Source organism: Peromyscus maniculatus, chromosome 1 (assembly GCF_049852395.1).
Source record: "Peromyscus maniculatus bairdii isolate BWxNUB_F1_BW_parent chromosome 1, HU_Pman_BW_mat_3.1, whole genome shotgun sequence".
Classification (NCBI taxonomy): Eukaryota; Metazoa; Chordata; class Mammalia; order Rodentia; family Cricetidae; genus Peromyscus; species Peromyscus maniculatus.
In genome coordinates this window covers 2,044,670-2,060,808 of record NC_134852.1, presented here as the reverse complement: position 1 = coordinate 2,060,808, position 16,139 = coordinate 2,044,670, and the positions used below count along the sequence as shown (strand labels likewise).

Here is a 16,139-nt window from a genome sequence, read left to right as displayed (position 1 = left end):
GGGAAGTTGAGCAATTCCTTAAATGTCTTTCAGCCATTTGGGATTCCTCTGTTGAGAATTCTCTATTTAGTTCTAAAGCCCATTTCTCAATTGGACTGTTGGTCCTTTTGATGTCTAATTTCTTGAGTTCCTTATATATTCTGGATATCAGTCCTCTGTCAGATGTGGGGTTGGTGAAGATCTTTTCCCATTCTGTAGGCTGTTGCTTTGCCTTGTTGACCATATCCTTTGCTCTACAAAAGCTTCTCAGTTTCAAGAGGTCCCATTGATTGATTGTTTGTCTCAGTGTCTGCGCTACTGGTGTTATATTTAGGAAGTGATCTCCTATGCCAAGGCGTTCAAGACTATTTCCTACTTTCTCTTCTAGCAGGTTCAGAGTAGCTGGATTTATGTTGAGGTCTTTGATCCACTTGGACTTAAGTTTTGTGCACGGTGACAGATATGGATCTATTTGCAGCCTTTTTCACACTGATATCCAGTTATGCCAGCACCATTTGTTGAAGATGCTTTCTTTTTTCCATTGTACACTTTTGGCTTCTTTGTCAAAAATTATATGTCCATAGGTGTGTGGGTTAATGTCAGGGTCTTCGATTCGATTCCATTGGTCCACATGTCGGTTTTTATGCCAATACCAGGCTGTTTTTATTACTGTAGCTCTATACTAGAGCTTGAAGTCGGGGATTGTGATGCCTCCAGAAGTTGTTTTTTTGTACAGGTTTCTTTTAGCTGTCCTGGGTTTTTTTCTTTTTCCATATGAAGTTGAGTATTGTTCTTTCCAGGTCTGTGAAGAATTGTGTTGGTATTTTGATGGGGATTGCATTGAATTTGTAAATTGCTTTTGGTAAGATTGCCGTTTTTACTATGTTAACCCTGCCTATCCATGAGCATGGGAGATCTTTCCATTTTCTGAGATCTTCTTCAATTTCTTTTTTCAGGGACTTAAAGTTCTTGTCATATAGGTCCTTCACTTGCTTGGTTAGTGTTACCCCAAGTTATTTTATGTCATTTTTGGCTATTGTAAAGGGTGATGTATCTCTAATTGCCTTCTCAGCTTCTTTGTCCATTGTATATAGGAGGGCTACTGATTTTTTTGAGTTGATCTTGTATCCTGCTATGTTGCTGAAGGTATTTATAAGCTTTATCAATTCCTGGGTGGAATCTTTGGGGTCACTCAAGTATACTATCATGTCATCTGCAAATAGGGAAAGCTTGACTTCTTCCTTACCAATTTGAATCCCCTTAACCTCCTTATGTTGTCTTATTGCTCTGGCTAGAACTTCAAGTACTATATTGAATAAGTATGGGGAGAGTGGACAGCCTTGCCTCATTCCTGATTTTAGTGGAATTGCTTTGAGTTTCTCTCCATTTATTTTGATGTTGGCTGTTGGTTTGCTATATATTTCCTTTATTATGTTTAGGTATGTTCCCTGTATTCCTGATCGCTCCAAGACTTTTATCATGAAGGGGTGTTGGATTTTGTCAAATGACTTTTCTGCATCTAGTGAGATGATCATGTGGTTTTTTTCTTTGAGTTTGTTTATATGGTGCATTACATTGATGGACTTTTGTATGTTGAACCACCCTTGCATCCTTGGGATGAAGCCTACTTGATCATGGTGGATAATTGTTCTGATGTGTTCTTGGAGTCTGTTTACCAGTATTTTACTGAGTATTTTTGCATCAATGTTCATGAGGGAGATCAGTCTGTAGTTCTCTTTCTTTGTTGCATCCTTGTTTGGTTTAGGAATCAGGGTAATTGTAGCCTCATAGAAGGAGTTTGGTAATGTTCCTTCTGTTTCTATTATGTGGAACAATTTAGAGAGTATTGGTATTAACTCTTCTTTGAAGATCTGGTAGAATTCTGCGCTGAAACCATCTGGTCCTTGGCTTTTTTTGGTTGGGAGACCTTTAATGGCTGTTTCTATTTCCTTAGGGGTTATTGGACTATTTAAATAGTTTATCTGTTCTTGATTTAACTTAGGTATGTGGTATCTATCCAGAAAAATGTCCTTTCTTTTAGGTTTTCCAGTTTTGTGGAGTAGAGGTTTTTGAAATATGACCTGATAATTCTCTGGATTTTCTCAATGTCTGTTGTTATGTCCCCCTTTTCATTTCTGATTTTGTTGATTTGGATTCTCTCTCTCTGTCTTTTGGTTAGTTTGGATAAGGGCTTGTCTATCTTGTTGATTTTCTCAAAGAACCAACTCTTTGTTTCATTTATTTTTTGTATTATTCTCTTAGTTTCTAATTTATTAATTTCACCTCTCACTTTGATAATTTCCTGGCGTCTATTCTTCCTGGGAGACTTTGCTTCTTCTTGTTCTAGAGCTTTCAGATGTGCTGTTAATTCACTAGCGTGGGATTTCTCCAACTTCTTTATGTGGGCATTTAGTGCTATGAATTTCCCTCTTTGTACTGCTTTCATAGTGTCCCATAAGTTTGGGTATGTGGTGTCTTCATTTTCATTGATCTCTAGGAAGTCTTTAATTTCTTTCTTTATTTCTTCCTTAACCCATTGGTGATTCAGTTGATCATTATTCAGTTTCCATGAGATTGTAGGATTTCTGTAGTTTTTGTTGTTGTTGAAATCTAGCTTTAAACCATGGTGGTCTGATAGAACACAGGAGGTTATTCTGATTGTTTTGTATCTGTTGAGATTTGCTTTGTGGCCAAGTATGTGGTCGATTTTAGAGAAAGTTCCATGGGGTGCTGAGAAGAAAGTATATTCTTTCTTGTTAGGATGGAATGTTCTGTAGATATCTATTAGGTCCACTTGGGTCATGACACCAGTTAAGTCCTTTATTTCTCTGTTAAGTTTCGATTTGGGAGATCTGTCCAGTGGTGAAAGTGGGGTGTTGAGATCTCCCACTATTAATGTGTGGGGTTTTATATGTGGTTTAAGCTTTAGTAATGTTTCTTTTACATATGTGGGTGCCCTTGTGTTTGGGGCATAAATGTTCAGAATTGAAACTTCATCTTGGTTGATCTTTCCTGTGATGAGGATGTAATGTCCTTCTTGATCTCTTTTGATTGATTTTAGTTTGAAGTCTATTTTGTTGGATATCAGGATGGCTACCCCTGCTTGTTTCTTAAGACCATTTGATTGAAAGTCTTTTCCCAGCCTTTTATTCTTAGGTACTGTCTGTCTTTGAATTTGAGATGTGTTTCTTGTATGCAGCAGAAAGTTGGGTCCTGCTTTCATATCCATTCTGTAAGTCTATGTCTTTTTATAGGTGAATTAAGTCTGTTGATATTAAGGGATATTAATGACCAGTGATTCTTCATCCCTGTTATTTTTGGTGGTAGTGTGTGTGTACTTCTCTTCTTTGGGGTTTACTGTTGTGGCTTTATCTATTGCCTGTGTTTTCAAGTGTGTATCTGACTTCCCTCGGTTGGAATTTTCCTTCTAGTGCTTTCTGTAGGGTTGGGTTTGTGGATAGGTATTGTTTAAATCTGGCTTTGTCTTCGAATGTCTTGTTTCTTCCGTCTATGATGATTGAAAGTTTTGCTGAGTATATTAGTCTGGGCTGACATCCATGGTCTCTTAGTGTCTGCATTACATCTGTCCAGGTCCTTCTCGCTTTCAAAGTCTCCATTGAGAAGTCGGGTGTTATTCTGATGGGTTTACCTTTATAGGTCACTTGGCCTTTTTCCTTGGCTGCTCTTAATATTCTTTCTTTATTCTGTACATTTAGTTGTTTAATTATTATGTGTCAAGGGGACTTTTTTTGGGGGTCTAGTCTGTTTGGTGTTCTATAGGCTTCTTGTATCTTCATAGGCATTTCCTTGTTTAAGTTGGGAAAGTTTTCTTCTATAATTTTGTTGAATATATTTTCTGTGCCTTTGAGTTGGTATTCTTAACCTTCTTCTATCCCTATAATTCATAGGTTTGGTCTTTTCATGGTGTCCCAAATTTCTTGGACATTTGGGTTCATGACTTTGTTGGCTTTAGTGTTTCCTTCGACTGATGAAACTATTTCTTCTACTGTGTCTTCAGTGCCAGAAATCCTCTCTTCCATCTCTTGCATTCTGTTGGTTATACTTGCATCTGAAGTTCCCGATCTTTTACTCAGGTTTTCTATTTCCAGCATTCCCTCTGTTTGTGTCTTCTTTATTTTTTCAATTTCCCTTTTCAGTTCTTGGACTGTTTCCTTTGTTTGTTTAATTACTTTTTCATGATTTTCTTTCAGTGCTTTATTGTTTTCTTGCAGGACTTTATTGTTTTCTTCCAGGACTTTAATGTTTTCTTGGAGGGCTTTATTGTTTTCTTGGAGGGCTTTATTGTTTTCTTGGAGGGCTTTATTGTTTTCTTCTAATTTGTTTGCCCTTTCCTCTAGTTGTTTACAGCATTCTTCCAATTTTCTTGTCTTTTCCTCTACACAAGCCTCTACCTTCTTCATGAAGTTATTCATAAGGCTACTTTCTTCTGCTTCTTCCAATTTTTGGCGTTCAGGTCTAGATGTTGGAGGCGGGCTAGGTTCTGGTGATGCTGTATTGCTCTTCATTTTGTTGTATGTACTTCTGCCTTGACGTCTGCCCATCTCCTTGTGGTTCCTTCTTGTTCTTATCAGTGTACTTGTTTCACAAAGAGCTGACAGATTCAGGAAGACTCTCTCTCTTGTCCAAAAGGGAGTTCTCTTGTCCAACTCTCTGGTCCAGAAGGGAAGTCCGGGGCAGGCTCTGGTCCAGAATGGCAATCGGGGACAGGCTGGGAGCTGGGGGCCGGTCTCTAAGTCTCAGGAAGTGGCTGTGGTCTCAGGCAGATGGGCGTGGGGGCAGGGCATGGCGATTGCATGGGCTCCCGGGGGGGCTTGGAAAAGGGTATCCCTCCCGGTGGGGCTAGAAGGGGAGCTGCCCGGTGGCCAGAACCTGGTGCCAAGTTGCGCAGGTCTTCCCGGAGTGGCTGGTGCCCAGGGATGGGGTCCGGGTTGGACCCGGGTACTCACTTCTGGACCAGAAGGGAAGTCGGGGGCGTGACCTACAATCTTTCACTTAGCCTCTTATTTTACAAGACCTGGTTCTTGGATATTAGCACATAGCGAATGTGCTCTTTTCTTTCTCTAATGCAAATTGAGACTTGACATAAACTCTGAGTAACTTTATTGATATCTGAGTGAATGCGTGACTTGGAATGTAAGGGAATACAGAAAAAATTTGTTATAGAGTGAATGAATGTTTTTGAGAATGAAACTTATTTTCCCCTGGCAGAGGAAGACAGAAGAATCCTGTTGCATCCTGGGAGTTGAAGTAAATCTTAGAAGGCAGAAAGATGTTTGGTTAAATAGATAGAAAGAATATTGTGAAAGATGGAGAGCATTTACAGTCATGTATGGCTTTCTCTGAGGAGATAAAATCACTTACCAATCCACACACCTTCTAGTTCACAGACTCCTATTACCAATAGCTCTAATGAATCAGATACCCTCTTCATGTTTCTGAGAACACCTACACACAGATATGAACATAAGAACACACTCAAAATGCATACACACATAATAGAAATTAAATGAATGTTTTAAGTTGAATTTTACATAGCACTATAGGGCAACACTTGTTTTCTTTTTCTTTTTTTTTTCTTTTTCTCCCCATTCATTGAAAATTGATTTTCATTCACATAATATCCCCTGATTATGTTTTTACCTCCCTCTGCTCATCCAATATCCTCCCCAAATCCTTTCCTATCTACACATCATGAAGTCAGAAGGAAACTTCTAACATTGAGGAATGGAATGAGTAGTAAGATGAGCAACTGATGTGGGTGAGAGAGGAGAAATCCTAACAAAAGTTATGCTACATATATGTGAATTGCCTGAATAAAGCCCTTTATGCTGTATATTAATTTGAAAAAATAATAATTATACCACACTAAACAAAGCTGGATACAACACCGAAAACGAACAAACAGAATATTTATTTTACTGCTCCATGAAATGTGAATTTTCCATCTTCCTATGAAAGACTCTTCTTGTCACATTGTTCTATTCACACATCTTAGGCCCCCAGGATAATTCACCACAAAAGCAGAGGTCATACACTGTTTAAATGTTTATTATTAAATGGACGATCAGAGAACATGAGAACACTAGCCCTATGTACCGCATCTCAAATACTAAATGGGACACATCATCAACCACAGCAAACCACCTCCCTATTTTTGTTCTGCCTTTACTGTAGACCATGTGCACTGAAATAGTCTCTTCAGACCACACTCATCTGAACACTCTCACACTGGCAGGTTCTAGACTACAAACAAAACAAAGGTCTAGGAAAATGTTATAAGAACGATTTTCACATTAAACACAGGGTCACTCCCCATTTTCTATTTGCTTCTAAGATACTCAAAGCAGACTTCTTCACAACCACTACTGGGCTGTAAAATGAGCAAAATCAACACAGGAAATCAAAGATAAAGCAAAAGAAATGGGTCAGCACAAGGATTTGAACTATTAGAACTGAGGCTTGGTGATGAAGATGATGTTTTAGTAATCAAATATTTACTTTATCTTCTCTTTAATAATGATAGGTTTGGAGGATCAGTGAGAGATCTTACTTAGTATTTGAAATGTAGGAAAGAAGATTTCTATGGATCTTGTTCCATAGAAATATTTAAAAAATATTGTGATGTACGTGTAACAGTGCCTCTATGAGGAGCTGGATTTGTATAGAACAACAGAATTCAGGAAATTCTGGAATTTTGCCTGATTATTTCCTCTCAGCACAGTGGAAGCACAGAATTTGGTTAGATATTCTGTAACTGTTACTGGTGTAGCACAGGTCACACAGTGCATGCTGGGTGGAAGTCAATTACTCTAAAAATGGAGCTGTTTTTCCCTGACAGGGACTTCATAATACAATTCCCAGTGTGGAACAGGGAGTAATGTATTTGTGAGTCCTTCCTCACTCATTATGGTAGGTCTCAATGTGAAACATCTGCAAAATCTACTGACATAATTTCTAAAGGCATTATTACAAACAGATTGTTTAAACAGTCCTGGGATCATATTTTCCCAAAATGTCATTCTCTGAAGATCCTTAATTTTCACAACTATGATTAATGTCATGAAAATAACTGAACCCCCTCATATATATTAGTCAACCAAATTTAATTACATGAATGCAGAGCCCCAGGGAAGAGAGTGTCCAAGATACCTACACCAGGTGGGGTGGGGAGAGGGGGAGGAACCATCTGGAAAAATAGGAATCATGACTCACATGTATACCCTCCTTTGGCCTCAGAGAAAAAGGAGGTGGGAATGTATGTGTGCCTATATAATGTCCTAATCTTAATAGCAATTCACAAAACATACTGAGCAGGTGTCAAGTAGGACAAAGATGTTCACTTTTGTTTTTCTGTTTTTGCTCATGAACATTCCACTTCTTGTGTCCAGTATCATCCATCCCAAGTGCTTTTGGAGAATGAAGCAGAATAATATCAAGGAGGGAGATTTGTTGACAGGTTGTATCTTCTTCCTTTTAAGAGTGCAGTGGCCTGTGGAGAAAGACTATTTCAACCACGTTCTTAATACTCAGTAAGTTCCTTTATATTTTCTATGTAAATGACATAATGAGGACTTTATTGGGGGTAGGATTATGAGAGTCAGAGCAATGCTTTGAGTATTTGGCCTGATACCCAATCTGAAAACGAAGAAATGACCTCAAGTTCTTTTAGAGACTCAGTGCTATTTTTCTACTTTTAATTTGTCCAGAGGGTGTTCTATTATTCCCTGAGTTGTTCTACTACTTAAAAGGCTGGAAGCTGCGTGAAGGAAGGACTCTTTATCTTGTTCTATCCCATATAGCCATCCTCTTCACAGTTTCCACAGCACAGTAGCTGGTGGTGTCTTACTAAAGGAAACCCCACACTATTCAAAGAGTATCATTCTATATGTGTGTAACTAAATGACTGTCGAATAGAGTCTGTAATAACCCTTTGATCAGTATGTCACTCCTAATGCATGTACTAGGACAACTAACATTTGCAGCAACCATAGCTGCAGAGACTTTTTGCAAGTATATTCAGTTACACTCTTAGATGCTCTGCATGTGGTCACATGTGCCTTCTAAAACTGCATAAAGAATGAAGTAGGAGACCTGCCCACTGTGAACTTCATATGTGTTCCTGCTTCTCCATACTTCACTTATATATGTGTATAACTACTGGACTTTGCTTTCAATGTCTACCTCTTCACTCTCTCTATAGAGTAAAGAAGGAATGTGTGGACTCTAAAAGATAAATTTGCATTATTTGAAGTGTAAAGCTGTCACTAACATGGTGACTGCTACTCTCCTTGTCACTTCCCTGAGTAAGAGCTGTGGCATGTGATACTTGGCAACACTTGAGAAGCTTCCTACCAGTTCATCTTTGCCATTGTTTAAAAAGAATGTGTCTCTTCACTTTATGTATTAGCTTTTTCCTCTGACACTTATATCACCCTAACCTCATAGGTTTCTCTTTCTGTAATTTTACTAATTACAGCTACATATTTTACCAATTTGTGCACAATACACATTTTGATTTTGTGTATTGCTGTTAGTTGTTTTCCAACATAACTCTTTAGTCCAGTAGGCTACTCTAACAGCTCAAGGCATTCATGTTTCTTAATGTTTATTGTGCAGGAGTTAGAGTTTGAGATTTATAAGTTATAATCTCAAGTTCCTGTTAACTGTTGCTAAAAATTTCAATGACATTTCCCATGTGGTAATAAAGAATATTCTAAAATATCTTTAATCCAAAATGTATATATATAAATATATTTATACATAAATATACTATACTGGTACAATTTCTAAGTGGAAAACAGATTGTGTTTAACTCTGAATCATTCAGAATGAATGAGTATGTTTGTTTGAGTTTGATTTTTATTGGTCAGATGATACAAAATGAATAAGAAGACATGGAAGTTATTATATTTCCCAAAAATATAAACATAAATTGCAATTGCTGTATTCCTACTAACTTGTTGACAATTTTTGTTTTCAAAATTCATAAATATTTCCCATATAGCATACACTTTATATTCTTTTATTTTACAAACATGTAATACTGGCACCAACAATTCTCACTGCAATTTCTAGATGTCCCTAGTACTCAATACAATGCTAGTTTTGTGTATTTGTAACTGAAACGTATATAACGGGTTCTCCCAATAAAAAAATTATATTTGATAGATATACTAAGTATATTGACATTGAACATACTTCTGTAAACATAAAATAAGTGAACAGTACTGGGTACATGCGCTTAATGTCTCCATTTAAGAAAGTGCAGGGTTTTTTCTGTGAATTTGAGGCCAGTCCATTTTACAGCAAAATGTCATTCCAAACTATGGAATCCATGGCTTTTTTATGGCCTCAAGAAGTATTTCTTGTGTCCATAAACACAGAAACATATATTACCAAATACACTCTTGTATTTAAATTTATTTAAAACTAAATCTTCTGAAAAACATTTTGTGCCTGCAACAGATAAAGCAGAAAGAAAAAAATAAGATGAGGATGGAAATGAGGGAGTATGTTAACTATGTTGTCCGCTATTTACAATTAATTATAAGTACAAGAGCTAAATGTTGACCCAGAAACACTACTGAGCACTTATAAGTCATATTTTGAATGCCTTATCCAATTCAGTTTGTCTCCTTAAAATTAAACAGAAACTTTGCTCAATCATTACTTGTATTTTTCATAGTGTTCAATAATTTTAAAATGAATTCATATTCAGGTTTACTGTTTGGTCAAGGGTATGCCCATGTATTTACCTTCAGATCAAGCACTTAAAAACTAAAGATGGACAGCCCTCTCTGTGAAAAATGCAAAGGCTTATCTTGTTTATGGGAGATGTACTCTCATGAACTTTTAATGCTTTTGCAAGCTTCCACCTTCTTATTTCATCCTAACCTCATAACACAGCAGATTTGTTTCAATCATAGATGGTTTGGAATACTGTCCAATACAAGATGATTGTCATTCTGACTACAAAAGGTCATCTGTAGATGTTTGTCCACAATAAGCACTAATTGACTTGGGTTGGCCATCTCAGAAAATCTAGTCATTGCTATAAGTCTCTAATGCAAAGAGAATTAAGTGGAGGAAACATTTTATCAATGAAAATCAGTGATTATGTTCCAAAGCACCTGGATATCCTCACTCCATCCTAATACTGAAAACATATCAGTCCTTAATCATTAATGTTCTCCATGTTGAGAAAATGAGCCTTCATTTATTAATTCTCAACTGTGTTCTAATCAGTGTAGGAGATGGTTTTCACAAGTGTCCCTAACTGATTCTGCTCCCACTCTAAGCTCTGGGGACCTCACTTAGATCTAGGAGAGTAATTATATAAGAAATATGCTAAGATTATTTTCAGTACATACATGCATGTTTGTGTATGTGAATGGATGTTCTCACTGTGCATGGATGTTTATGTGTTTCTGTGTATCTGTGTATGTATCTGTGTTGCTTTATATACATGTGTGTTTCTGCCTAGCTTCATAGCTATCTGCCTATTTGTAGAAGTGATCATAAATTAGCCTTATTTCAATGTCTTTCTGTATGAGTGTTTGTTTTTGTGTGTATCTTTATGTGTGTATTAGTTAGTGCATGGGTCTGCATGTGCCTGTGTGTGTGTTTTGCATGTTTCTGTGTATGTTCTTGCACATGCATGTATCTGTGTTGCTGTGCATGTGTCTGTTTGTATTCTATGTCTTTGGATGTGGGCATAAATTTTCTGTGTCACTGTCTCTGTGTAGTTGTTTGCATGTGCATCTCTCTCACTCTACGTGTTTTTCTGAGACTATGAATGTTTACATGGGCCTGTGGATGTGTGTTGTGTGTTCAACTTTCTGGTGTGTCTGTTGGAGGTATAAGTCTCTCTGTCTGTGTGTGCCTCTATGTTTACCTGTGTGTCTGGGAATGTACCTGAGTGTGTAGAAATGGGCATGTGGTTGTATTATTTATGTATCTCTGTGTGCATGTCAGTATGTCTTTGTGTAGCAGTGGTCATAGGTGTGTGTGTATGTGTGTGTGTGTGTGTGTGTGTGTGTGTGTGTGTATGTGTGGTTGTAACATCATGATCTCCTTCAGTAGTCTTACTGTTCCTGCTAAAATTTCAAATACTATATTGAATAAATAGAAAGAGAATAAACAGCTTTGTCTTGTTTCAGATTTTATTGTGATTACCTTGAGTTTCTTTCTTTCCATTTATTTTGCTGTTGGTGATGGGATTGATGTAAATTGCCTTTATTATGTTGAACTATGTTCCCTGTATTCCTACTTTCCCCAAGACATTTTTTTTTGGAGAGGATAATTGTGTTTTTTTTCTGTGATTTGCTTAATATAATTAATATGATTATTCCAATTGCATTTAATTTCCTACCCAAAATACTAAATTCATGCATTTAATACTGAAAAATTTTATGCTTGTACATCTCATACAGTTCTCTGAGGTTGAACACCAAGAATGGTTTATAAATTTCCTTATTCCACCTCACTTTCCTACTTAGATTTTGGGAAAAAAAATTTTCTCCAAGACTTTTATCATGAAGAGCTATTGGATTTTTCTTAAAGATTATTTCAACATCTAAAGAGATTATTATATGGTGTTTTTCTTTCAGTTTCTGTGGTGGTATAGTGTTTCCCAAAATATTGCACACCTTAATAAACTTTTCTAGGGTCAGAGACAGAACAACCACTAGATACAAAGGCTAGAAAATGGTGGCACTCATACTTTTAATCCTAGAATTGCAGAGACAGAAATCCCTCTGGATCTCTGTGAGTTCAAGGCCACCTTGGAAACAGCCAGGCATGGTGATTCACGCCTTTAATCCCAAGGAGTGGTGGTAGAAAGCAGAAAGGTTTATAAGGCATGAGTACCAGAAACTAGAAGCATTTGGCTGGTTAAGCTTTTAGCTGGTTAAGCTTCAGGCTTTTGAGCAGCAGTTCAATTGAGAGCTATTTGGGGTGAGGACATAGAAGCATCCAGTCTGAGGGAACAAGACCAGCTGAGAAGTTGGCCAGGTGAGGTTAGCTGTGGCTTGTTCTGGTTCTCTGATCTTCCAGTTCACCCCAATACCTGGCTCAGGTTTGATTTTATTAATAAGAACTTTTTAAGATTCATGCTACAAGTTTCTTTATATGGTGGATTACATTGACAGATTTTCTGATGTTGAATCATATTTCAATCTCTATGATAAGGCTATTTGGTCATGATGGATTATCTTTTTCATGTTTTCTTGGAATCAATTTGAAAATATTTTATTGAATATTTTACATCTATGTTCACAAGGGAACTTTGTTTCTAATCTTTCATGTTTGAATTGAGTTTTTAAAACAAGTGACCGTGGCCTCATAAAATAAAGTTGGCAGTCTTCCTTCTGTTTTCATTTTATGGAATAATTTGAAGAGAACTGGTGTTAGCTTTTATTGGAATGTCTGGAAAAACTGTGTGCTAAAACCATCTCACTCTTGTTTTTTTTGGTCAGGAGACTGTGAAAGACTGCTTTTATTTCCTTAGGGGTTGTAGGTGTGCTGCAATTGTTTAGCTGATCTTTTTTAACTTGGTAAGAGTTAGTTTTTGAGAAAATTGTCCATTTCTGTTTGATTTTCCAATTTTGTTAATTACAAGTTTTTAAAATATGGCCTAAAGATGATGCAGATTTACTTGATGTCTATTATTATGTCTCCCTTTTCTTTTCTGTTTATGTTAATTTGACTGTTCTGTCTTAGTTAGTTTGGATAAAATTTTGTCTGTCTTCTTGATTTTCTCAAAGAACCAATTCTTTGTTTCATTGACTCTTTTTTTTAATTTTATTAATTTTATTTTACAATACCATTCAGTTCTACATATCAGCCATGGGTTCCCCTATTCTTGCCACTCCCACCCCCTCCCCTTACCCCAACCCATCCCCCATTCCCACCTCCTCCAGGGCAAATCCTCCCCTGAGGACTGCGATCAACCTGGTAGACTCAGTCCAGGCAGGACAAGTCCCTTCCTCCCAGACTGAGCCAAGTGTCCCTGGATAAGCTCCAGGTTTCACACAGCCAACTCATGCAATGAGCACAGGACTTGGTCCCACTGCCTAGTTGCCTCCCAAACTGATCAAGCCAATCAACTGTCTCACCTATTCAGAGGGCCTGATCCAGCTGGGGGCCCCTCAGCCTTTGGTTCATAGTTCATGTGTTTCCATTCATTTGGCTATTTTTTTCAATAATTGAGTAAAACCGAAATTTATTATAAGCCATAGTCGTCCTAGGGACTTCCATGATATATATATATATATATATATATATATATATATATATATATATGTATATATATATATATATGTGTGTGTGTGTGTATATATATATATATATATATATATATATATATATATATATATATATATAGCCTTCATGTTTCTATGGGTTGTGGTCTGATTGTTCTTTATTTTATATCTAGAATCCACTTATGAGTGAGTACATACCATGACTGTCTTTCTGGGTTTGGGTTCCCTCACTCAGGATGATTATTTCTAGTTCCATCCATTTGCCTGCAAATTTCATGCTTTCCTTGTTTTTCTCTGCTGAGTAGTACTCCATTGTGTATATGTACCACATTTTTTTTTCATCCATTCTTCCATTGACGGGCATCTAGGTTGTTTCCAGGTTCTGGCTATTACAAATAGTGCTGCTATGAACATAGCTGAGCATGTATCTTTATGGTATGAATCAGCATTCCTTGGGTATATGCCCAAGAATGGGATGGCTAGGTCTTGAGGTAGTTCAATTCCTAATTTTCTGAGAAACCGCCATACTGATTTCCACAGTGGTTGTACAAGTTTACATACCCACCAACAGTGGAGGAGTGTTCCCTTTGCTCCACATCCTCTCCAACATTGACTGTCATTGGTGTTTTTGATGGTAGCCATTCTGACAGGTGTTAGGTGGTATCTCAGAGTGGTTTTGATTTGCATTTCTCTGATGATTAAGGATGTTGAGCATTTCTTTAAATGTCTTTCAGCCATTTGTAGTTCTTGTTTTGTGAATTCTCTGTTTAGCTATTTAGCCCATTTTTAATTGGACTGTTCAGTATTTTGATGTCTAGTTTCTTGAGTTCTTTATATACTGTGGAGATCAATCCTCTGTCAGATGTGGGGTTGGTGAAGATCTTTTCCCATTCTGTTCACTGTCTTTTTGTCTTATTGACTGTGTCTTTTGCCCTGCAAAAGCTTCTCAGTTTTGAGAGGTCCCATTTATTAATTGTTGTGCTCAGGGTCTGTGCTGTTGGTGTTTTATTTAGGAAATTGTCTCCGGTGCCAATGCGTTCAAGAGTGCTTCCTACTTTCTTTTTTATTAAGTTTGGTGTAACTGGCTTTATGTTCAGGTCTTTGATCCACTTGGAGTTGAGTTTTGTGCATGGTGACAGATATGGATCTATTTGTAATCTTTTACATATTGACATTTAGTTATGCCAGCACCATTTGTTTAAGATACTTTCTTTTTTCCATTATATACTTTTGGCTCCTTTGTCAAAAACCAAGTGTTCATATGTGCATGGATTAATATCAGGGTCTTCAATTCGATTCCATTGGTCCGTATGTCGGTTTTTATACCAGTACCAAGCTGTTTTTTATTACTATAGCTCTATAGTAGAGTTTGAGGTCAGGGATGATGATGCCTCCAAAGGTTGCTTTATAGTATAGGATTCTTTTAGCTATTCTGGGTCTTTTGTTTTTCCATATGAAGTTGAGTATTTTTCTTTCCAAGTCTGTGAAGAATTGTGTTGGGGTTTTGATGGGGATTGCATTGAATCTGTAGATTGCTTTTGGTAAGATTGCCATTTTTACTATGTTAATACTACCTATCCATGAGCATGGGAGATCCTTCCATTTTCTGATATCTTCTTTAATTTCTTTCTTTAGAGATTTAAAGTTCTTGTCAAAAAGGTCTTTCACTTTTCTAGTTAGTGTTATCCCAAGGTATTTTATATGATTTGTGGCTATTGTAAAGGGTGGTGTTTCTCTGACTTCTTTCTCAGCCCTTTTAACATTTGTGTATAGGAGGGCTACTGATTTTTTTGAGTTAATCTTGTATCCTGCCACTTTACTGAAGGAGTTTATCAGCTGTTGGAGTTCCCTGGTAGAGTTTTTGGGGTTACTTATGTATACTATCATATCATCTGCCAATAGTGAAAGTTTGACTTCTTCCTTGCCAATTTGTATCCCTTTGATCTCCTTTTGTTGTCTCATTGCTCTGGCTAGAACTTCTCGTACTATATTGAATAAATATGGGGGGAGTGGACAACCTTGTCTTGTTCCTGAATTTAGTGGTATCGCTTTGAGTTTCTCTCCGTTTAATTTGATGTTTGCTGTTGGCTTGCTATAAATTGCTTTTATTATGTTTAGAAATGTTCCTTGTATTCCTTATCTTTCTAAGATCTTTATCATGAAGGGGTGTTGGATTTTGTCAAAGGCTTTTTCAGCATCTAATGAGATGATCATGTGGTTTTTTTTCTTTCGGTTTGTTTATATGGTGTGTTAAATTGACTGATTTTCATATGTTGAACCATCCTTGCATCCCTGGGATGAATCTTACTTGGTCGGGATGGATAATTGTTTTGATGTATTATTGGATTCGGTTTGCCAATATTTTGTTGAGTATTTTTGCATCAATGTTCATGAGGGAGATTGGTCTGTAGTTCTCTTTCTTTGTTGCATCTTTGTGTGGTTTGGGTATCTGGGTAATTGTAGCCTTATAAAAAAGAGTTTCTTAGTGTTCCTTCTGTTTCTATTGTGTGGAACACTTTGAAGAGTATTGGTATTCGTTCTTCTTTGAGAATCTGGTAGAATGCTGCACTGAAACCATCTGGTCCTGGGCTTTTTTGGTTGGGAGACTTTGATGACTGTTTCTATTTCTTTAGGGGTTATTGGTCTCTTTAAATGGTTTATCTGGTCTTGATTTAATTTTGGTATGTGGTATTTATCCAGAAAATTGTCCATTTCTTCCTGGTTTTCCATTTTTGTGGAGTACAGGTTTTTGAAGTATGATCTGATGATTCTCTGGATTTCCTGGTTGTCTGTTGTTATGTTTCCCTTTTCATTTCTGATTTTGTTAATTTGGGAATTCTCTCTTTGCCTTTTGGTTAATTTGGCTAGGGGTTTGTC

At 37.0% G+C, this 16,139-nt stretch overlaps 1 protein-coding gene across 2 annotated transcripts in view; it reads left to right on the top strand.

The window, feature by feature from the left end:
* The first annotated feature begins 7,332 nt into the window (after positions 1 to 7,332).
* LOC102910971 (vomeronasal type-2 receptor 116-like) overlaps positions 7,333 to 16,139 on the top strand; it is a 31,133-nt gene continuing 22,326 nt past the window's right edge. For both annotated transcript variants that reach the window (XM_076568048.1, XM_076568044.1), the window contains exon 1: positions 7,333 to 7,529. In XM_076568048.1, the coding sequence (XP_076424163.1) occupies positions 7,333 to 7,529 (197 nt within the window). The remainder of the gene's footprint in view (positions 7,530 to 16,139) is intronic.